This window comes from Fundulus heteroclitus, chromosome 14 (genome assembly GCF_011125445.2).
Source record: "Fundulus heteroclitus isolate FHET01 chromosome 14, MU-UCD_Fhet_4.1, whole genome shotgun sequence".
In the NCBI taxonomy this organism is placed as follows: Eukaryota; Metazoa; Chordata; class Actinopteri; order Cyprinodontiformes; family Fundulidae; genus Fundulus; species Fundulus heteroclitus.
The window spans coordinates 29,268,585-29,291,870 of NC_046374.1; the positions used below are offsets into that span (position 1 = coordinate 29,268,585).

General features: G+C 42.9%; 1 protein-coding gene across 2 annotated transcripts in view; it reads right to left on the bottom strand.

The window, feature by feature from the left end:
- tmem102 (transmembrane protein 102) overlaps positions 1–23,286 on the bottom strand; it is a 40,119-nt gene that overhangs the window by 11,445 nt on the left and 5,388 nt on the right. For both annotated transcript variants that reach the window (XM_036146697.1, XM_036146696.1), the window contains exon 2: positions 22,655–22,866. In XM_036146697.1, coding sequence (XP_036002590.1) covers positions 22,655–22,856 — 202 coding nt within the window. In that variant the 5' untranslated portion in view covers positions 22,857–22,866. The remainder of the gene's footprint in view (positions 1–22,654; positions 22,867–23,286) is intronic.

Below are 23,286 nucleotides of genomic sequence, written 5' to 3' on the forward strand. Positions count from 1 at the left end.
GGGAGGAGCCAAAGGAATTCTTGGCGAAAAGGTAGAGAACCCACAAAGTTTGCCAGAGAGGGTTCGAATGTATTTTGCTACCGTTGTGGCGAAGATGGCCACATCGCCACCAATTGCACTTGTCCTGAAAACTCTTCCAAGGTCATCCGAAAACTAATTCAGTCAATGCAAAAATTGCAACAAAATCAAAAGGGAACCAGCTCACGGTTTTCAGAGCCAGAAAGAAAAGGTGGCCAAGTCACTGTGAGCCACGTTGGTCCTCCCACACCCAACCAAATTCCTACAGGTCTCATTGGAGCACCAACAGTAGGCCGAATTATCATTGAAGGCCAGCCTTGTGATGCATTAATGGACAGTGGTTCTACTGTTTCTATTGTATTTGAGGGTTGGTATACCCAACACCTATCTCACTTACCATTACACCCCATTTCGAGCCTAGACCTTTGGGGTCTTGGCCAGAACAGTTACCCCTACAAAGGGTTTATCGCTGCTCAAGTACAGTTTCCAGAGGATATTGTAAAAGGTGGGTCCCGGACAGTCTTAGCCTTAGTCTGCCCGGAACCGAATGGTCCCGAACAGCAGCCTGTGATTATTGGCACAAATGCACGGACTTTCATTCATGAGCCACAGTCCCAAATGGGATCAAAGAGCAACAATCTGGCACAAACTATGCGGGTACGCACACAGCCCATCCAAATGTCACCTGTGACCCCAAACAAAGCAGCAGCTTTTGTGAAATGGGTTGGACCTGGGCCTCTTACTATACCCCCTGGTTCTGGACGTACAGCTATGTGTAAGGTATCCTGCTCAGAATCTCTGGAGGACAGCATACTGGTGATAGAGACACCTGTTACCAGATCCCTTCCGGCAGGGGTACTAATGCCCTCAAGTGTGCTTTTGTCCATGGACATGGACGCAGAACACTTCCCACTGTTCCTGAAAAATGAAACTGCCAAACCCAAGTCCCTTCCTAAAGGCACGGTCGTAGCTCATGTCCATAAAGCTGACATAGTCACCCAGATACAGCCAAGCCAAGTACCTCACCAACGACTTGACCCGGCAGTCTTCAATTTTGGTGACTCCCCCATTCCTGAAAACTGGAAAGTCAGACTATCACATAAGTTGGCTGAGCGACCAGAAGTATTCTCTCTGACTGAATGGGATGTTGGACTTGCAAAAGGGGTTGAACACCACATCCGATTAAAAGATTCTAGACCATTTCGAGAACGGGTAAGGCGCCTGGCTCCCGCAGACATTGATGATGTCCGCCGACATTTACAAGAGCTTCTTGCTGCTGGCATAATTAAAGAATCTCGTTCACCATATGCCTCACCAATAGTAATCGCAAGAAAGAAAACTGGCAAAATTCGAATGTGCATTGATTACCGCACACTTAATTCCAGAACCATACCAGACCAATACACACTTCCGAGAATAGACGATGCTTTGGCCTGCCTCACTGGGAGTCGCTGGTTCTCTGTGCTCGACCTTCGCAGTGGCTATTATCAAATTGAAATGGCAGAAGAAGACAAAGAAAAAACTGCGTTCATTTGCCCCTTGGGTTTCTACCAGTTCGAACGCATGCCTCAAGGGATCACAGGTGCCCCTGCGACATTCCAGCGATTAATGGAGAAGGCAGTAGGCGATATGAATCTCCTCCAGTGTCTCGTCTACCTCGATGATCTTATTGTGTTTGGTCGTACTCTAGAAGAGCATGAAGAGCGCCTTCTGAAAGTGCTCGACCGCCTGAGAGAACAAGGTTTAAAGCTGTCCATTGATAAGTGCCAATTTTGCCAACCCCAAGTCAAATACGTTGGTCACATTGTGTCCGCCGCTGGCGTCGCAACAGACCCTGACAAGATAAATGCAGTGGCAAAGTGGGAACCTCCAGTGAACCTAAAATCACTGCAGTCCTTTTTAGGGTTCTGCGGTTATTACCGCAAGTTCATCGCCAACTACTCTGCCATAGTCAGGCCCCTCACAGACCTTACAAAGGGGTACCCACCAACACAAAGGAAACAAAAGAAAAATGAGGGCTTTGTCACACCATACTATCACCCCTCTCAGCCATTTGGCGAGCGATGGACGCCTGAATGCACTGAGGCATTTAAAAAAATTATTCAGTGCCTCACTCATGCCCCAGTCTTGGCCTTTGCGGACCCAACAAAGCCGTACATCCTTCATGTTGATGCCAGTCTTGACGGGCTTGGAGCGGTCCTTAACCAGGAGCACTCTGATGGCGTACGCCCTGTTGCATTTGCTAGTCGCAAATTGAGCCAGTCAGAGAGAAACTACCCTGTTCACCAACTAGAATTCTTGGCGTTGAAATGGGCAGTCGTGGATAAGTTCCATGATTATCTTTATGGGGCCCGTTTCACTGTGAGGACAGATAATAATCCCCTCACTTACGTACTCAAAACCGCCAAGTTGAATGCAACAGGTCATAGGTGGCTAGCCGCCCTCACCACTTACAACTTCGACATCCAATACAAACCCGGCCGAGACAACGTGGATGCTGATTGGTTGTCCAGAAATGCCATAGATGGTGAACGCGGCTGGAGAATAATACCCCCCTCGGGAGTTAAAGCTCTTTTCCACCCTGTGGACAGAACTCAGTCCTCAGAGCATCCAGAACGGTTTATTGACCAACTGGGGGCCAAGCCAAGTGCTGTTCCTGACGCATATGCTTGTTTTACTCACCTGCAGTTCAGTCCTATGGAGAGACTAAGCAAAGTGGAGCTGGCCCAAGCACAAGACCTAGACCCTGTAATAGGTCCTGCCAAGAAAGCAGTTCAGGTTGGGGTCTGGCCCACAAACAAACATCCTGAGTTATTGCTTCTGCAAAAGGAAAGTTCAAAACTCCTGATGAAAGATGGCTTGTTACACCGAAAAGTTTCCAGACCTTCAGGCCTCCAGAACTTACAACTTGTTCTCCCAACTCAGTTCAGACCACAAGTACTCAGAGCTCTTCACGATGAGTCAGGGCACCTTGGAGTTGATCGCACAGTTGAGTTACTGAGAGACAGATTTTTCTGGCCCAAGATGGTCTCCGATGTTACAGACTACATCAGGAATTGTGGCAGGTGTGTTGCCCGCAAGACCCTACCTCAACGGGCTGCACCACTAAACCAAATTACAAGCAGTGGCCCTCTCGACCTAGTTTGCATAGATTTTTTATCTATTGAGCCTGATTCGAAGGGAGTGTCCAATGTTCTCGTGGTCACAGACCATTTCACCCGATATGCCCAGGCCTACATCAGCAAAGATCAAAAAGCCTCAACCGTTGCCAAGATTTTGGTTGAGAAGTTCTTTGTTCACTACGGGCTGCCTGCGAGGATTCACTCGGATCAAGGGCGTGATTTTGAGAGCAGGTTAATCAAAGACCTTCTACAGATGTTGGGCATAAAGAAGTCTAGGACCACTCCTTATCACCCCCAGGGTGACCCACAACCGGAGCGTTTTAACCGCACACTCCTATCTATGCTGGGCACGCTCAATCCCTCTCAAAAGCAAAAGTGGAGTCAACATATCAGTTTGCTGGTTCACGCTTACAATTGTACGCGAAACGACGCTACCAGTTACTCACCATACTACCTCATGTTTGGTCGTGAGGCTCGTCTGCCCATTGACTTATGCTTTGGAACGTCTCCAGATGATAAAGACCACCAAAGTTACCTTCAATATGTTGAAAAGCTAAAAGCAGAGTTGCAAAAGGCTTACAAACTGGCGCAAGAAGTTGCAGACAAGAACCATCAGCGCAACAAAAGATACTATGACACAAGAGTAAGAAATCAAGTTCTGGAACCAGGAGACAGAGTACTTATTCGAGCTACCGGCGTGCCTGGCAAGAATAAACTTGGAGACAAGTGGAACTCAAGCCCCTATACAGTGGTTGAAAAATTGCCAAGCCTGCCGGTTTACAAGGTAAAGTCAGAAAAAGGCAGAGTTGTTGTCAAAACTTTACATCGTGACCATCTGCTACCTATTGGACAGCTGGTTCGGTTCCCTGTTAATCATGAAGAGAAACCAGAGTACCACCGACCAGAAACAAGGTCCTCAGCAGAGACCAAGACCAACACGCATGATGACAGTGCAATGCAAAGTACTGACAAGGAAATTATGTCTGAGGCAGAGGAAGACGATCTGTGGTACCTATCCGCTGCTCAAAGAGAGTCTGTTTCCCAAGCACTCGATCTCCTTGCAGATCACTTCAACCGACAAGAGTCTGCCGTCATTACAGACCCAACAGCTTCAAACAGTGCTTGTCCGACAGAGCCTATGAGTGCTGTTACCTTCTCAGAGGCTGAGGAGGAACCAGAGGTTAGGCAACTGCCTGATGACCCTGTGGCGGACACAGGTCTAGCTGGGGAAGCGCGTCCTTTAGCTAGTCAGTCTGAAAGCAATGCAGAGCCCCTCGGTGATCATCAGTCACGTCGAGAGATTAAACCAGTCATTCGGCTCAGTTATGACAAGCCTGGACATTCCATTGACAAGCCGTTTGTGATAGTACATCGTGGAGTGAGAATCACCATGGGAAGGAGGAGCCATGTCCCTCTGGTCCATTGTGTGCGTCCTGTAGTTTAGCTGGGGTTTTCTGACAAGTAATTTAGCCACCTACGGGTAAATTGATTTGTTATGCACAGATAGTCCGATGAGGGCATCTGGACTTTTAGAAGGGGGAGGATGTAACCCTCAGGTTATATATACATATATATATAACTCTTTTCTCCCATACTTCTTAAACATTTTCTTAGATACAATGCATTGTAGACATTTTCCCTTTAAACAATAATAGTCACATTTTACTTAACTTAGTCAATGTTCTACACTCACATATTGGAGGTTTTACACACCGTAAAAGTCCATAACAGTATAGTGCATATATGTATTTTCTGCTGGTTTAAAACATGCAGTAAATGTAGCGTTTGCTAATATTTGTTATTTACTACCGTCAGTAAATGCATCAACTTTACTTGTCTTCACCCTACTGGTCAGTCAAGGGCAAAATCAAGTTTAAGCAATTTGATTGGTTGTGATGGGCCGGGGGTGGGAACTGGATGACTGTTTACGTGTTCGCTGCTGCGTACTGGCACTCGGCCGGCGGCTGTTCATGGACTAGGCTGGCTCTTTGCCGCTTTGGACTGTTTTTATTTTTAGCTAACCAGTTGGAGCTACGAATTTTTTTTCTGGGAGTTTTTGCTGGATTTTGGAGCCGCATAGCCGGACCTCGCTCAACGTTTTGCTGGATTTTGGAGCTGCAGATCCGAACCACGCTCGTGGGCTGGAATGGACGGTTGGACCGGAGTCGGAGCCTTTTGTTACCGTTTGTTTGAAACTGGTAATCCATGGTGGGGTGAGTAACCCATGCCTCGTGTTTGTTCTGGGAGCCGCCATCATTGGAACTGCTATTCTGAGGATGAATGCTAACCGAGTCCCTTCAGGCCTGCAACGTTAATAAAACTAATGGACGGTTTTACTCATTCCGGGAACTGAATGGTGTGGTTGATACCACCAGTTTGATTCATTCAGCCTTGGTTTTTGTTTTTATGTATAAGACTGGTTTAAAGGGTGGTTTTGAACAGTTCGGAGACCAAACAGTACACTAAGTGTGGTAATTAAAGTTAACTGTACTTTGCCCTTGGTTCATTACTGACCAGTATGATTTATTAAACTGGTACGTTTTCCACTTTACCATTTTGCTTTCTTATTTTAGTATAAGGTCCAAGTCGCACTACATTTAGGTCTTAGTTATAGTTATTTTAGCCTTGCTTTTGTGCTCAGTTACGCACTCTATTAACAACACACACCGTTGCCATTTAATACACTATTTACTCATTGTAAAGTATTTGATAGAGTGTAGGTCAGAGAATCTAGGCGCTGTTCATAGGGGAAAACTAGAACAGTGGTTACATATATATATATATGAATAAAATGCTAAATATTTCAGCACATGACTTTCTCAGTACTTGAGAACATAACAACTATATGGCATTTGACATTTTAAAAGTTTTAAGCCCCCCCTGAACATGAGAAAATCCTCGTTATTCAATGCTGTAGCGCACATATTCCCTAGTTACTGGGGAAAATAGGGAGTACCAATATGGCGGCTGGTGGCTTCACAGCCTGCCCACTCACTGACAGGCAGCTGCTCTCTCCGCTAGCAGGAACCAGCGTCAGCGTCACTTTCTGCTGTTCTGTTGGGTCAATTGTCATTTTCCATACCAACTTTAGTGCTTTACAAGAGAAACCTTTTTAATTAATTAGTCTTTAATGACATCTGCTGGTAAAGTTGTAGATTGCAATTGAAGAAAAAAAAAAAACATGGCCAAAATGATTAAAATATTAAGCAAAAAGAGAAGTCAAAGCTAATTGTCTTATGCATTGAACTATTTCAGACGGCCCTTGTGGGGACACAGAGCTCAGTTGTTTCCTCATAAAACATGGAGGGAAACAGAACAAAACTAACAGCAGTCCAACAAGGTACACTGTAAAACATGATGTGTAGATGGGAGCCGACAAACTGCTAGATACAATTTTGATTTATGTGGCTTATATGGCTTTTCATTCCCAAAGTAAGACTGGGTGTTGGTCCTGTGAGGTCCTCAAAAGGTCCAGTTAACGTGAAGACAATTAATAAAACAAGGTTGTCTTGATTGGGGTAAACAAGGAGCAGTATGTGAACAAATATAGCTGCCACTGACCTACAAAAGTAGGCCACTGTATATGAAGAACTCTTTATTTTTATTTGTTGTTTTCGTTTCTACCTGTTAAAATGGAGATGTTCCTCTCAACTATCGCCACATGCTTTCTCAGCAACAGAGATGGCTGTAAAGCCAACGACCAGCTGGATTTAGATCACCTTCTACTTCAATAAAGTATATTACCTGCTGATTCTGACGGTACTGAACTGCAATTAAGATTAAAGCAGACTGTAAAGAGGTGGATATAAACCCGACTATATGACTGGACTGTACTGGAATTAATTAAATTCTATTTAACTAGGTGAAATTTTATCAGAAAGTTTCTCTAGTTAAGAAATGAGCAACGCAACTGATCAAAAATGTGATTTTTTTTTTATAGTAAGCAATAAATATGCTAATTTACCTTTACAATTGTAGCAGTATCTTAGTGAATTGGAGCAATTGCAAATAAATTTGCAGACTTGAAATCGTTGAAATGTTAGTCATTAGGATGAAATAAGGAACAGCTGAATCACATTATTTTGTAATTTTGTGTTGTAAAAATAATTTTAAAATAATTTTGTAAAATAAAAAATAAAGAAGGAGTAAACTGAACAGCACAATTTGGTTAAAAGATGGAATGGAACAGGGGCCTAATAATGTCACATAGTTGCCCTTTTTAAAAGTGAAGACAAAATAAAGACAAATTGTTCAAAGAACAAGTTAAAATAGTTTAAAAAGGACTCTAAATGAAATTAAACCAAGCAAATTAAATGATCACCTGCATGTCAACCAACTGGCATTGGTAGTTCAATGCTAAAGAAGACTTTGCATCTTTCCTGACTTTCTAGGGGAACGTTTCAAACTAACGACTGCATTCCCAGAAATACACAGAGGCAACTCTGGAGCTCCATCCTGGGCTCCTGTAACAAAGAAAACTCTGCGTTTTCTGGCGGAGGACAATATCCACCCCCAGTGAGATTAATTATTCATTCTAAGGTGATGAAAACAACATCTCTTTTAGAAAACACGGCGATGAATAATGTATCGGCGTCAGAGCGGCTTGTTCCAGAAAATCTCTCACAGTGGGCCACCCAGCATCTCTAAAACAAAACAAAAGCTGGATGAGGAACCAGACTGGAGCAATCAGATCATCGCTCCATCATTTTCCTGTATTACGTCAAAGCCTGCCAGTACCGCGGCTCCCCAGAGGGTCCGAAATCCCTCTCCCCTCCGCTCTGAAAACTTTCACATAAACATAATTAAATAATAAAAAAATAATAGTAAAATAAAAATGATTAATAATATTAATATTAATAATAATAATAATAATAATAATAATAATAATAATAATAATAATAATAATAATAATAACTAAAAAATAATAATTATAAAAATACACAAATATATACATAAAAATATTAGAAATTAATAATAAAATTAAAAGAAATATAATAAATAGATAATAATAATAATAGTAATAATAAATAACAAAAAAAACTAAAATAATAATTATGAAAATACATAAATATATACATAAAATTATTAGAAATAATAAAATAAAAATAACTTCAGAGCGTAGACTTTAGTCAGCTTCATTTGTCATTTTGCATGCACAAAGTGCATGTTTCTTATTTCTATTATATCATTCTATTATATCTATTTATATAAAAATAAATATAATAGATAGATAATAATAAAGAAAGAAAAAAATTATAATAAAAGAACTTTAACATGCCTCCAAATCCTTAGCTCTGTTGTATACTTTGTGGGCTCTGGGCCCGGGGGACCTGCAGGCTCTGGATCCGAGTAAACTAAGTTCTGCAGATAAAAAAAAAAAAAAAGAGGGACGGGGAAAAAGCGTGATCTGGTGGTAACGTGGTCTGCAGGAACTGCTACCTGCTTCAGGTCAGGGGGTCAAGAGCAGCCGTTTAAAAACACTACACAGAGGAGAGATTGTGAGCGTTGCAGGGTGTTTATCAGCTGGAGGGGAGTTAAAGGCTCCATAGAGCCGGGGGGGGGGGGGGGGGGGGGGGCATTAATTTATACTTAAAATTTCCAGGAAGTGCATAAGCAGAGCCGAGGTGAAAAAAACGGCGGAAATGTTTCACTCGGTGAAAGCGGCATCAGCTTTAAACTCACAACCAAGGGACAGAAATGAGCATTTATGAGCGGGGGCGGAAGTCCTTCAGCGTCCAGGACGTGTTTTTAGGAAAGAAACGGCGTCTAAATCTGCTCGCTGTGGCGAGCGAGGATCCTCCGACTTTAAACCCACAGAAAACTGCTGCAGTCTACAGATCTGCTGCTCAGAAACCTTTTTATAAAACCAACGTGGAAATCTCTTAATCCTCCAAACTTGCTTTTATCAAAGCGTCATTAATTAGTGATAAATGTGTGTGAGTGAAAGTGTCGCTGGTTTATTTAGAAAGTGTGTGTGAGCGTGCATGTGTGCAAATACGTAGGTGAGATTATTGTATGGGTGCTGTGTGACAGAGAAATAGTGAACCCTTGGGAAGTGTTTAATAATTGGTGTATCAGAGGGGCGAGGCATGTTATGATGTATGCATCTTCGTGTTCACTGGTTCTTTTCTCTCATACACTTGCATGGAAAGACAGTTTTGATTAACATAAACCTGTCAAGAGCAGAGGACAGCCGATACGTTGGCTGGTAGGGCTGTACATGAAAATCGATACAAAGAGTAATATTGATGTTTTTAAAAACAATTTAAAATCGATATTCTGGCTTTCAATATCGTTATACCTCCCAACCCCTAGGGGGCGATATTACAGCGCGGCATTACTGTTCACAGCGAGGAAGTACAAGTGAGAGAAATTTGCAGAATGGCCGCTTTAAAAGTGCCATCGTCTCTAAAATCAGACGTTTGGGCACATTTTTGGTTTCTGGGATACGTTGAACCAATTGCACTTTATTTTCCTTCATTGTATTGTATAGAAAAGAAGAAGAAGAAGACATTTTCATGGGAAAGTACAAACCCAGAAAGCCGCGCGGTTTGTTTGGTTAGCCGACCTCTCGCAGGCCGGAACGTTGACTCGACTGCAGCCGAGCAGAAGATGTTAACAAAAATAGGTAAAAAAAACACATCAAAATGCATGTTAGAAGTCAGCTTGTGGGAACAGAGACCAGGCATAAAAAGAAATTATAAACTGATAGAATAAAAATATCCTCAATTGCTCCACAGGAGGAAATTCAGGTGCTCCAGCAGCGAAGCCAAAGGCAAATGGAAGCGTAAAGAAAGGGTAAAAAAACTGTATAAAAACAAAAAGCAGAATAAGAGACCATACATTAAGGCCAGATTTACATTAGAAAAAAAGATACTGTTGAGTTGAAGTCAAATGTTCCTCTGCGTACTACTAGAGGGCGTATTCATGCCGTCAGCGATGGAAATATAAAGTTCCCAAAGTTGTAAAAGTTCACACATTTAGACTCAAAACTCACATTGCCATAAAACAAACTGGCTTTATTTAAAGACGTCTCAATGTTGCACGGTTTTATTAAAAAAAGGACAAAAGGGACATTTTGCAGGCTGATAGAGGAGGTTGTAGCAGCACCAGACAGGCAATAAATATTCATTACCATAAAAGAAATTAAAAGGCACATTAAATACTAGCATTTATAAATCAATAACCACGCTGATTTATGAAATACATTCAACGTAATGCTGAATTAATGGATCACTTCGTAAAATATGACCATTATTTTTAGCATTTAATCAGCTTCCTGCGCCGCGCTGCACACAGTGGCTAGATGTTGACCTTTGACCCTTTCATCTCCAAGGAGACGTTGGTTTCCAGACACTTTAAACAGCCTCCCAGGTTTCACTGAAGGCAGAAATGACGTCAGTCTGCTCTGTGTGAACAATTATGCGGGAAGTGAGCATTTTGATCTTGGTTTTATTCCCACTTTCCGACTGCCGGCTGTAGAAACCTGCTGGATTTAAGCCCATCTGAGGGTTCTGTATGTCCATAATATGCGTATACTTACTATTAGGCAGCTAATGAATGGATTTAAACGTCAAAAATGAAAATTAAAACCTGTCAGAGGGATGCAGCACCCTTAAATTTAACCTAAACTATCCAACTATGGGTATTCATGTTATACAGGACTGTCTCAGAAAATTAGAATATTGTGATAAAGTTCTTTATTTTCTGTAATGCAATTAAAAAACATGAAATGTCATACATTCTGGATTCAATACAAATCAACTGAAACATCGCAAGCCTTTTATTGTTTTAATATCGCTGATTATGGCGTACAGCTGAAGACAACTCAAAAATCCTATCTCAAAAATATTAGAATATTTCCTCAGACCAAGTAAAAAACAAAAAAATTATAACAGCAAAACAAAATCAAACATTTGAAAATGTCCATTAATGCACTCAGTACTTGGTTGGGAATCCTTTTGCACAGATTACTGCATCAATGCGGCGTGGCATGGAGGCAATCAGCCTGTGGCATTGCTGAGGTGTTATGGATGCCCAGGATGCTTCAATAGCGGCCTTTAGCTCATTTGCATTGTTGGCTCTGGTGTCTTTCAGCTTCTTCTTCACAATACCCCACAAATTCTCTATGGGGTTCAGGTCAGGGGAATTGGCAGGCCAATCAAGGACAGTAATGCCATGGTCAGTACACCAGTTACTGTGAGAATCTTATGTCGTCTCTTAACCACTACCATACTTGTGATTTAGTTTACTGAACCAAGCTGAGTGTTTTTCAAGGCTCAGGAAACCCTGTAGTGTTTCGAGTTAATTAGACGATTCAAGTGATTAGTTGAATAGCCTACTAGTATACTTTTTCACGATATTCTAATGTTTTGAGATAGGATATTTGGGTTTCTTAAGCTGTAAGCCATAATCAGCGATATTAAAACAATAAAAGGCTTGCGATATTTCAGTTGATTTGTAATGAATCCAGAATGTATGACATTTCATGTTTTTTAATTGCATTACAGAAAATAAAGAACTTTATCACAATATTCTAATTTTCTGAGACAGTCCTGTATGTCTACATTAAACCTATGAGAGCGCCTTTACTAACACAGAGGTGACCTCGGTATTGTTAAATATTTTTATTAGGGCTTCTAAAATCCCCTGGAAGCTCTGACTTGTAAAGACTCGCCGACATTAGAGGAGAAAACTGCTCAGCAGACCGACGCAGAGCAGGTCTGATCCCAGGGGGAAGGGGAAGTTTCCCGTTTAGTGACAGATTTTTAAATTGATTTCCAGCACTTAAAATCTGTTGGGAGGAAGAAAAAATAAAAAAAGACGTTAGATCAAAGCAATGAGAGAGGAGAGGGCTGAGGACGGGTTTGGAGGGAAGAGCGGACATCAGATAACGGCCGAAGCTCAGAAAGTTCGCAGCGGAGCCTCCTCCGATTTATTTGGTCTAATCAGCCTCTAATAAATTGGGTCAAATAGCCGAGAAAAGATGAAAAAGAGCCTCAAACGCGTCCGGCTTCCATCCGAGTGGGCCGCAAATTAAAAACCGTGTCAATTAGCGAGCGCCACACTTTGCTGCGGCGAGTCTGAAGCTCTTCCAAAAAACACAATTTAATTTCTAATCGAAACTCTTAAAGCGGGCAGCGGGACAAGCTGGCACACACACACACACACACACACACACACACACACACACACACACACACACACACACACACACACACACACACACACACACACACACACACACACACACACACACACACAAAATACTCCAACCCTCTCCGAAGGTGGAAAATGGAGCTGGAATGGAGACGGTCCCGGCTGGTTTCACACCCACGGATTAACCCTAATCCTATAACGAATGTCTCCGAATGGTCGTTTCCATGAGAGGACGTCCCCCCCCCGCCCCTAAAGAGTCATCTGTGGGTCTGCGGCAGGCGACTCGTTCCTCCATCGCTCCGTGTGGAAAACCCGGAGAGAATTTCAGCAAGTTTAGTAATAAATTAAAGAGACGAGGCAGCAGCAGCTCGCCTGCTGAATTTAAAGCTGCACAGACTAAAACTTACCTCCGCTGCTGTCGTCTGACCACCAGGCACCCATCGGAGGGGGGGGGGGGGGGGGGGGGGATTATTTTTTACATCAGTCTGACCCAGGGGTCTTCAACCTGTGGCTCTTTGGACTTTTCACAGTGGTTCTTAATAACTTTGGCTACAAATTATATTTTTATTATGGTATTTAAATGTAATAATGATAATAAATGCAGGTTTTAGCAGTTCTTTTGGAATAATTGCCTTTAATTTTCACAACAGAATGATGTTAAAAGTGCCAGTAACATTTAATCTTAAATCGATATTTTCTCATCATGTTGGAAACTATGATTTTTTTTATTTACATCATTATCCACAAATAACATCCAGTCCATCCTCTCTTTTTTTAAAACCTCAAAATAGACATAAAGGGCGTTTCGTTAACAATGACAACATGTTTCCTACAGTAGATCTTTATCACAAATTATAACTTGTCTTTTTTCAAAAGGCCAGGCAACATTTGGGGCTCTGAACGAGTTTAATTCAAGTGGACTGTAGGCAAAATGGCTCTTTAGACTGTAAAGGTTGGAGGCCCCTGATCCCACCGATCTGTGCTGCCGATTTTTTTGAGGGGGGCCAATTCTTGTAGCCGATATTGTTTCGTCTTCCCCCATTTACATGATAAAAAGCACAAAATGAGCTGGGCTCTGCATTAAAAATGTGTTTGTTTTACATAAAGTTGAACTATGACTCTTCTAGGTCAAAGGTCAGTACTGGTAGCCCTTCGTATGACACAACACCAATGAAGTAGCTCTCAGTTTCATAAAAGGTTGGTGACCGTTGGTTTAGACAATGAAATACTGAAACAGTGATAAAATACGCTGCCTTCGTCCCAAACACACAAGGACAACAGCTACGACTGGACGTAGGATCGGCTGTGTGGCCGAAACGAGGAATAACAGACCCGTGTCTGCAGACAGGAAGCCGTCTGCTGTGTTGATCCCGGCAATATCATCTGCTGTTAAATGACAGGATTTTACATGCTGTTTAAATACACTACAGCTGACTTAACAAAAAAATTTCTAGGTGAAACGGACAAGAAATAGTCAACAATGACAGACGGTTGACATTTCTAATTAAATGACCCCATGCACTTCTTTTATTGCTTTTATATATCCTAAAGCTTTCACGTGCATTAAGAGCACAAGCAGGGAGAGTTTAGGATGGAAAAGGAAAAGCTTTCATCATTTCCTACTTAAACCGACGAGGAGCTCCAGTTTTTGAGTCAGTTGATGAAGGTTGACAATCAGAGCTGCAACGAGGAGTTTTCACCCACCCTGTCAGCCGCTCAGACAGAAGATCCCCTCGTCCTCCGATGGCCACTAATCGTTTCGCTCCATGCCTCGAAGGACACTCGGGGATTTTGAGCCCCTAATCATTTAATTGAATACTGTGTCAAACAATGTCATGCAGTGTCAAAACCCCAGTCGTGTTAAATTAGGGCCCAGGAAGACGCCTCCGACGACTGATCGGATGTGACATCTGGAGACGCGTCGGGACGTTCCTCGGCGCTCCCCGTCAGAGGCGTCTGCCTCGTCTGCCGCAGAGGCCGTGAACTCATCAGCGCCGGCTGGAGCATCCGCCGACACGAGCGTGAGGGCCTCCACGCCCCCCCCCGCCACGCGGCAAAAAGCGCTGCTCGTTTGCTCTGATTGGGCCGGTGTCTGAGCTGATGGGAAGCGGCGCGCAGACAAAAGAGCGACTAATCAAATGGAGCTCCTCGTTCATAGCGGGGGCCCACGGTGCCGAGCGATGACGGGCGTTGACGGAGAATTAGTTGGGCACGCGACGATGAGGGAAACAGCAGCTCCGCTCGGGGCGTTGGCACGGGAACCCTCTGACGAGGCGGGGGACGCCGTCCAGCTGTGGAGGAGTCGCACCGAGGCCGGCAGCGTTCACAAGCTGAGGACCGAGACAAGCCAGACGACGCTGCTTCCTGACTCTACTATAAACATAAAAGACTATTTTCCCTCATATTCTAAAATTAAAGACCAGATAAACCAGGTGAAGGGTTTTAGCTGAATATTTACACTGCATAAAGGGAACTTCAAGTAGGATTTTTTTCTTAATAATAATAATAATAATAATAATACTTTTTATTATTATTATTATTATTATTATTATTATTATTATTATTATTATTATTATTATTATTATTATTATTATTATTATTATTATTAGTAGTAGTAGTAGTAGTAGTAGTAGTAGTAGTAGTAGTAGTATTATAATAAATTTTATTTAAGGTCACAGTACAAAAAATAGATAGAAACACATGAAAGACAAAAACCCACCAATGTGAAAAACAAAATCGAAACACAGAAGATAAAAAGGCTTATTAGCTTATTTGTCCTTGATTTGCGCAGGCAAGTTTAAACAAGCGGCCAATGAAATTAGATTCTTGCATTTGACACAAGATTAACAAATTTAAACCCATCATCTTATATATATATATATCTGCTCAAATCAAGGACAAATAAACCAATTTTAAGGAGATTTTACATACTTTTACTTCCCTTTCTGCAGCGTATCAGGCCATTCTGCACAGAATTAGAGGCTTTAACTAACATCCGCTTGTCTTAGTTTTGGTATTTTAATGTTTGATTGAACATTTAACCGTTTGTTTTTTTTAACAGGGTTGCGCGATAAGGCGCCATCCCATATCAGTGAATTTTAAAAAAACCTCTTACTCCATTGTTGATTTTCTCTAACTAACATAATCCGAATAAAAAAAAACACAGATTTGAACCCGTTCCTCTCCACGTGTGACTAAGTGATGCTGAAGGACTGACAGGAAAAGGCCTGACTGGGTGGAGCTGGGAGACAGAAGAGGCTGAGCTGTCGGCAAACAGCTCAGCGAGGAGCTGAGAGGTCTGGGAATCAAGATGGACACAGCGGGGTCATTCCAGGAGGACAATGATCTGAATGATCCACACTTCCAAACTGGTCCTGGTGTGGCTAAAGTGGCCCAACATTAACCTTCTAAAACAGGCCTTCTTGACGCCCCGACACGGTGGAAGATGTTTAGATTCAAAGACGAGTCAGGAAACCGATCCGTTCAATCTGCCCCCTGCCTAATAAAGCGGGTCAGAGATGCAGCCAGAAATGCAAAAGCTGCTCCAAAAGGTGAACTTGCTAAGCAGCATCATTGTAGGGGGGGAGTGTTCGCATCATTTGGACCCCGACTTGGTTATTCAGGACAAAAACAAGAGGGGGTTTACCACCAGGTCCCCCTAGGGGGCAGCCCATACCTTTGTTTTAGGCCAGTAGTGAGGTAAAGCTAACCTTTATTCATCTGCAGGTGTTTTTCATCTCTGATGAGGCATTTACTTCTGCTCTGCAACACTGATTACTGAAGGGGGGGTCTCCCTAGGATCTAAATCCCACGGGTATTTAAATATGAAGCCCATATACCACTGATTATAGTGGCTTCTGCAGTCACACCACAGACAGAGAACCTTTAATCCTTAATTTATAAAACCTCCCTACATACGGCGTGTCCTGCTTTGCCGTGGTCTATGCGAACAGAGGCATATTACGTCACGCAGTCTAGGTGCTACTTACCGCGTAAACGGCCACAGCTGAAGAAAAAAGCTGAAAATATGAAGGAGGAAGCCACACCTGACAGTGCTGGGTGTAGTTTAGTTGCTTTTTAACTCATCACTCTTGCAAGAAGTTAATTTTCCTGAAAGACGTCCGTCTGCGGGCCCGAGCGGGAGGACGCTCATGCCTTCTGAAGCTTTGATCAAACCCAGGAGCTCAAATGAACTCTGACCTTTGCTATGGAAAAAATATGATTACTTGTTATTTTAATCAGGCATTTTTATGGAAAATAAGAGGTACCTTTTAATCCCTAAACTGTCTCGGAAGAAAATGGGGGTTGCCCCTCTGAGGGAGAAAACACACAGCTCACAGGGTGTTTGTTTTAAGGTCTGAAAGCTATTTTATGGTTCTTGAGGTCATTTGGGTCGACCCCCTGATAGGACATCTGGGTGCTAAAGAGAGAATAGTCTCCTTGTTTTGGGGGCAGATAGGACCTGGAGCCTCAATGTCTGCGCCCAAAACCCCCAAACTAACTGTGAGGGGCGGTCAGTCTGTTAACACTAGAACTCCCAAGGCAGTCATTTTGACTGTTTTCAGATTTTGAAGTCTAATAACTTTTTTACATGAGTCTTACATTATCCATGCTAGCTGACTTTTCCTGTATCTGTATGTCCTTTATTTCCATATTGTTTTTTAAATAAAATAAAAAAACAAATAAAAAATATCGTTACTTTTACCTTTGTCTCCCACACCCGTCATTTTGACGGCTCCGTTAGTTACATTCTATTTTATTCCCGCGGTTGAAACACAACGGGATGTTGCCTAGCAACCAGCATTCTAGCTAGCGCACCAAAGACCCGCTGGTGTGCGTCAAACCCTCCTCAGAGGAGGAGCCGCCTTTATTTAGGTAAAGAAAACGGTGTTAGGTGCTACAACACTGTACAAAAAACCGCTCACATGATGCCTGTCACAAGTGCAAAAAGGTGGTGTGCGGGAAATGCACGAGGGATATCGTTGTGACATGCAAAAAATGTGTTTGATCGGTTTTCTAATCTTGTAAATATATCGTTTTGTGTAGTTCCACTTGTAGTTTTATTAAATATTTAGATTTTTAATGTGTTCATTACAGTTTAGAACCATTTATTATTTTCAATTGTAAATAGTGATATCATTTCTTGTAACTTTTTTGGTACCATAGTGTGTAATTTTATTTCGTTTTATTTATAGTCTAATCTATTATTGCCACATAGCATTTTCCGAATTTATGTAAATAATTAAACATTTTAATTATAAATTTTTCTTGCAAACCTTTTTTATTTACAGTGTTATTTTCAGCACCATTTACAATCGTATATTATAAATAATTTTAGGAACAATTGTTGGACGTGGTAAAAATATATTTTGGACCTCATTTTTAGTTCTACATATCCACAATAGGCTTATAAAGCCCACTAGAACTATTACAGTTGATGACGTCATCACCAATGCCGCATTCCATTGGTCAGAATGTCACCCGTCAAATTGACTGCCAGTGGGAGTTCTAGGAGTATCGGAATTCTGGGAGTCCTAGTGTTAAAAAGATGTCTTTGCAGATCTGAGGGCAGACAATGGCTAGGAGAAGGACGTCGGTAACATACTGAAATCAAGCTTGTAAATTTTTTCTTTGTCTCTTTGGAATTCCAAATTAAATAAATATGCATATTTTAAATGTTTGCCTCTGATAATTGTTTCTCCTTTACTACCAAATCTTAAACCGGGGTGAGACGGGCCGTGGGGAATGGACAGGAGCAGGCCCTTTTAAATCTCAACACCTTTAAAGCTGACAAACAAACTCGGCGCGCCGCCAGAGGGGATCCGTTCGGTTTTCATCAGACGTGGTTTCTGGTTGAGAGATTTACACAGCAGCTGCCGGAAGGCGAGGCGCGCCGCTTACCCGACGATGAGCTAAATAAGAGCCTGTCCCTGAACCCGTCGGGCTGTGGGGAGGGATCACTGCGTCTGTGTGCGGGCTTCATCGTCTCTCCTGCCTTTTCCTCGACGCCCCGAAGGACCCACCCGCAGCTCAAGCTTTCTAAAAGCTCCGGCAAAAGAGGAGGCGAGCCTACGAGGAGCCACGGCGCGCTGCAACAGGAGCCGCCTTTCATCCTCCAGGGGGGGCCTCAGGCCGCCGCCGCACGTTTGAATTCAGATTTCTAGAAACTAACGCAAACTTCCCGACTCTTCAAAGCGTCAGACTTTTTTTTTTTTCTTCCCTCCTTCTAGCAGACGAAGCAGGCGTGGGGGTGTGTGAAGGTGCCAGGGAACTGCCGGTGATTGAGTAGACGAAAGGAGCCCGAAGCGCCTAAAGGAAGCCATCAGCAGCTCTTGAGGAAAATGATGGAAGGAGCGAAGAAGTAACACCTGTCTGAGTGAGGTGGCGGGAGGATGAGAAAAAGAAAAGCCTGGATCACAGCTGGATGTGGCCCACTTCTCACTGGCTGAGGGGGTCTGTGTGACGCGAGCGGAGAGGGAAGAAGCCTTGAAACTCTGCGGCGTGATCCATCAAGCGGGGCGCTGCAGGCCGAGTCGGAGGACGGGCAGAACCGGCTGATAGACGAAGCGCTGGGCCCAAAACCCTTTCCCCCACCCCCAACGCATAGCTGGCTGCTGTCAATGCACACCAGAAGCCGGAGGAACGAAGAGATGAGCTAGAACGCTGATGACTGGAAGGAGAAACGGCGCCGCCTGTTGGAGAAACTGCCACACCTCACTTTCTGTTTCTAACTTGCAACAAAACGTCGTTCCATGATTACAGCGCCGTCTGCAGAAGACGTTTATTCACAATATAAAGGGGAAAGTGTTCAGATGAGCTTCACAAATGTACAGCAACAATTGTTTTTTTCTCTAGATTACAGGATTTGATTTAATTAAATCTTATTTATATAGCGCCGATTCATGATACGTCATGTCAAGGCGCTTTCCAAATTCAAACAGATCATACAGATTGGTCAGAAAGTTTTCTATTTAAGGAAACTCGGCAGATTCCATCAAGTCTCTTCAAGCAGCATTCACTCCTCCTGAAAGAGCGTAGAGCCACAGGGACAGTCGTCTGCATTGTCCTTGGCTTTGCAGCAATTCCTGGAGGAGCTGCAGAGTTCCACAGACTGGAGGCTCTCTCTGTAGGACCACAATAGGCTGGACACTTCATAGAGCTGGGCTCCATGGAAGAGGGGCCAGAAAAGAGTCATTAATTACTAGGGCTGAACAATTAATCGCATTTTCAATATAATCGCGATTTAAAAAAACGCAATTTCCAAATCGCAGAGTCTGCAATTTTTGGCTATGTAACAATTAGGGAATTAGACACGTCCATTAGGTGTTGGTAAAATGTTTAAAGTGGGTTTGCCTCCACATGGAAGGGAAGACAGTTGCAGCAGTGAGATAATCTAATTTTATTACTTGTTTTAGAGTTTATATAATCATACATAGTAAGTACAGGTCAATCAGTTTAATAGATAGACTTGCTTGTTGGTTGGACTTTATGTTCAACAAGGATTGATGTCCAAATCAACTAAAAGCTGTTCTCTTGAATAATATTCTGATTAACAGAAACATTAAAAGTTCTTGTTTTGAATAGTCCTTTACAAATGTCTTTATTTAGACGCCATTTTTGTTGCTCGTGGTTAACGCAGAGAAAAGTCAAAATTGCAATTTTGGTTGAAAAATATTGTAGGCAGAACGCAATCATTTCTGCTCTGAGTTTAGATGCTGCGGGTCTTTTAGCGACTAATCTGCACAGCGAGGAAACAAAATTATTTGTTTGTATACGTTTAAAAAGACATGATAAATTAAACTGGGGGGAAAAAATAAATAAAAAAAATCACATTAAATCGCAATATTAAGAAAAAAAAAAAAATCGCAATTAGATTATTTTCCAAAATCGTTTAGCCCTATTAATTAGTGTTAATTAGTGAACCCCCTCCAAACGTATGGAGGAGGGTCCTCTGGTCAGAGGAGACCAATATTAAAATTTTCAGCCACCAAGGAAAATGTAATGTCTGCAAGGATAACAGTCCCCAAAGTAAAACATGGTGGTGGCAGCATCATGCTGTGGGGATGTTTTTCAGCAGCAGGGACTGGGAAACGGATCCGAGTCGAGCGAAAGACAGATGGTGCTGGAAGCAGCGATGTTCTGGAGGAGAACCTGTGAGTTGGCATCTGATCTGAGACTGGAACAGAGGTTCACCTTCCAGCAGGACAACGACCCCAACGACAAACTGCTAAAGCAACCCTCTGGTGGTTTAAGTGGAAACATTTTAATGGGTTGGAACGGCCTAGTTAAAGTCCAGACCCCAACCCAACTGAGAGGAGAATTAACAGTAATATCCGCTGGTGTTTTCTCTCGTTTGCTTCATGGTGAGAAATTGTTGCCATCTTGTTTCTTTCTTCCCAAAAGTAAGGAGGAAGGTGCTCTGGTCAGCCGAGACTTACCCAAAGCCCCTTGCATGAATACTTTTACAGACCACTAAAGGTCTTACAAGTGTTTTTTTGTCCTCCACTCCTGCCTCAAATCTGTTCCTCGCACTAAAACTTCTTTATCCGCTGCGTCTCCTCTGACAGCAGAGGTCAAAGTGCAGCCGACAGCACATCAGCGAGTCACGCAGGGCGTTCCTGGTAAAAAAAGGGAGCAGCAGAGCTCCTTGCTCCCTCGGTGACGCCAAAGTGAACTAAAGCATGCATGCTGGGAGAAAAGCGCATGCTAAATACGTCTGAGAATTAGCTCCCCCCAAAGACACGCCACACGTTTCTACAGATTTTCTAAAGGACTCCGCTGTATACCAATGAACGACGAAATACAAAAGACGCAGCCCCAGAGGCCTGTGCTACATAGACGATTAGCCAGCAGTTCACAAACTGTAACACCAGTGGCAATATTTACAACCAATTATGAGCAGAAACAGTGGAAAAAAAGAGGACATGTTCAGGCACAGCGGTCGTTTGCTTTAAACAGAGACTGCTCAGAGACAAAGAAGCCAGGACTAGCGCCGGCGGCGACGTATTTTCCTCCGGAGTCAGACGGGGCATCTGGGAACGCGCTCAACGCATCGGACCGCAGTCACACAGGAGCTGGGAAGATGACGTCCATCTTTACTGGATGGGATCTTCATATCACATCTACATATTTTCCTGATATAATCACCTCTAACTCTTTGTATGTGAACACTAAAGCAAGACGTTCGCCAACAGTAGAGGGCTGTGTGACTGTTTTAACAAGACAGAGACACAACAGAAACCGAAACAAACGGAGGATTTTTATTTTAAACACAAGTCCGCCATGTTGGATTCCGGTGGACAAACCTTTTGACTTTCACTCAGAACTCCTAACCTCTTCTTCCTCCTCTTCTGTCTAAGCTTTTTAAAAGAAGCTAAACTTATTACTTTTTTTTAACATTGGTCAGCACAGTGGGACGTTGAACAACTTTTTCTCCCCTTCGCTCTTCTGCCGTATGACAAGACGGCCCCCAAAGACAATAAAGCCTAAGCCATGCCTTGCCGTTTAACTCGTTTACATCATTAGCGTCACATGACCAACAATTATCCGACCTCTTGGGGGCGCTCAGAGCACTAAAACTTTAGCCGCAGATCAACACTAGATCCACGAATATACATAAAACTAAGACAAAGCTAAGAGATATTAAACAATAAAGTGCCGTCAGAGGAAGCTAACATAGGCCACCCTGATGCAGGAGAACACTGAATGCCACACCACTGATCCTGATATACTCACACTATTCAGATTGCAAACCAAGGACCCCTACCTAAAGCTTTTTCATAGACAACAGCGTCCAGATGGGTTTAATGCAGTTACTGTGACACAAGCTAACATGACTGAAGACAAAGCATGACCCCAAGGAGACACGGTAACAGCTACCAGCCGTACCAACAGGGATGCCAGGCCAAACGCCGGATGATTATTCAATAACAATATACAGTATATTGATCGATAAGCGAAAGACAGAAAAAAGGGCCAATAAAAAGGTCAATAGAAAAAGCGTTTTCCTTCTTTTTGTTTTCTAGCCTATTATGTAGGTTAATACTAGTCATTACATCCTCCCAACCAATCACAACGCAGACCCAGGAGCGCTCTATCACCAAGCCCCGCCCCCTTTAAAGAGTTCAGAGAGCACCTGTTCTGTTTTCTTGTTTAAAACCTTGCATTTTAGTAAAATGTTGATTCAATAAAGGGTTGAGTTTGAATTCAGTGTTTGTGTTCTTAATCTGTTTTAAAATTTGTTGATGCTTGTCGATATCGATCAACATGATTTCTATTTCATGCTTTCTTTTTCGTCCGGCCCGAGCCAGACCCGAGAAACTGCAGCGGGAAACAAAATAAAAAAAGGTTTTTACCGAGCATGTTGAAGATGAAGTCCTTGGCCGTGTGGACCTCCAAGGCGGTCTGGTCTCCGAACTCCCCCTGCTCCAGCAGCACCAGCTCCGACACCTGCGCCGACAGCTGCTCCAGGGTGGCGCCGGAGCGGAAGTCCACCTCGGACAGCTTCTTGACGGGGGCCGGTGAGCGCGGGGTCACCGCGTTCATTAGCGACTCCATCTCTGCTACCCTGCGGAGAGAGACGACGGCGGAGAAGGACTTAGACAACTTTATTTGTCATTTTGTATGCACAGAGTGCAGTATGAGGTGCAGTAGTGATTTAAAAGTAAACAATTTAAATGTAGACAATGCAGTGAGAAGTCACAGTGTACAGGTGAGTATTTTTGAAACCATTTGTATGTGCAGAATTGATTGTGCAGAGGGCATTTGTGCAAGAATACAGCTTGTAATTTACCGTAGATTTAAAACACAGTAAATCGTCAGTGCAGGTGGGCCAGGCGACGCGGTGGTAGTTAGCAACGACTATTCTGCTTAGATCATAGATTTACGCAATCGGTTAACCCCGAAGAATGGTCCAAGATTAAATTTGATTCAATTTATCTAGCACCAATTCATGAAACATGTCATCTCAAGGCACTTTACAAAGTCA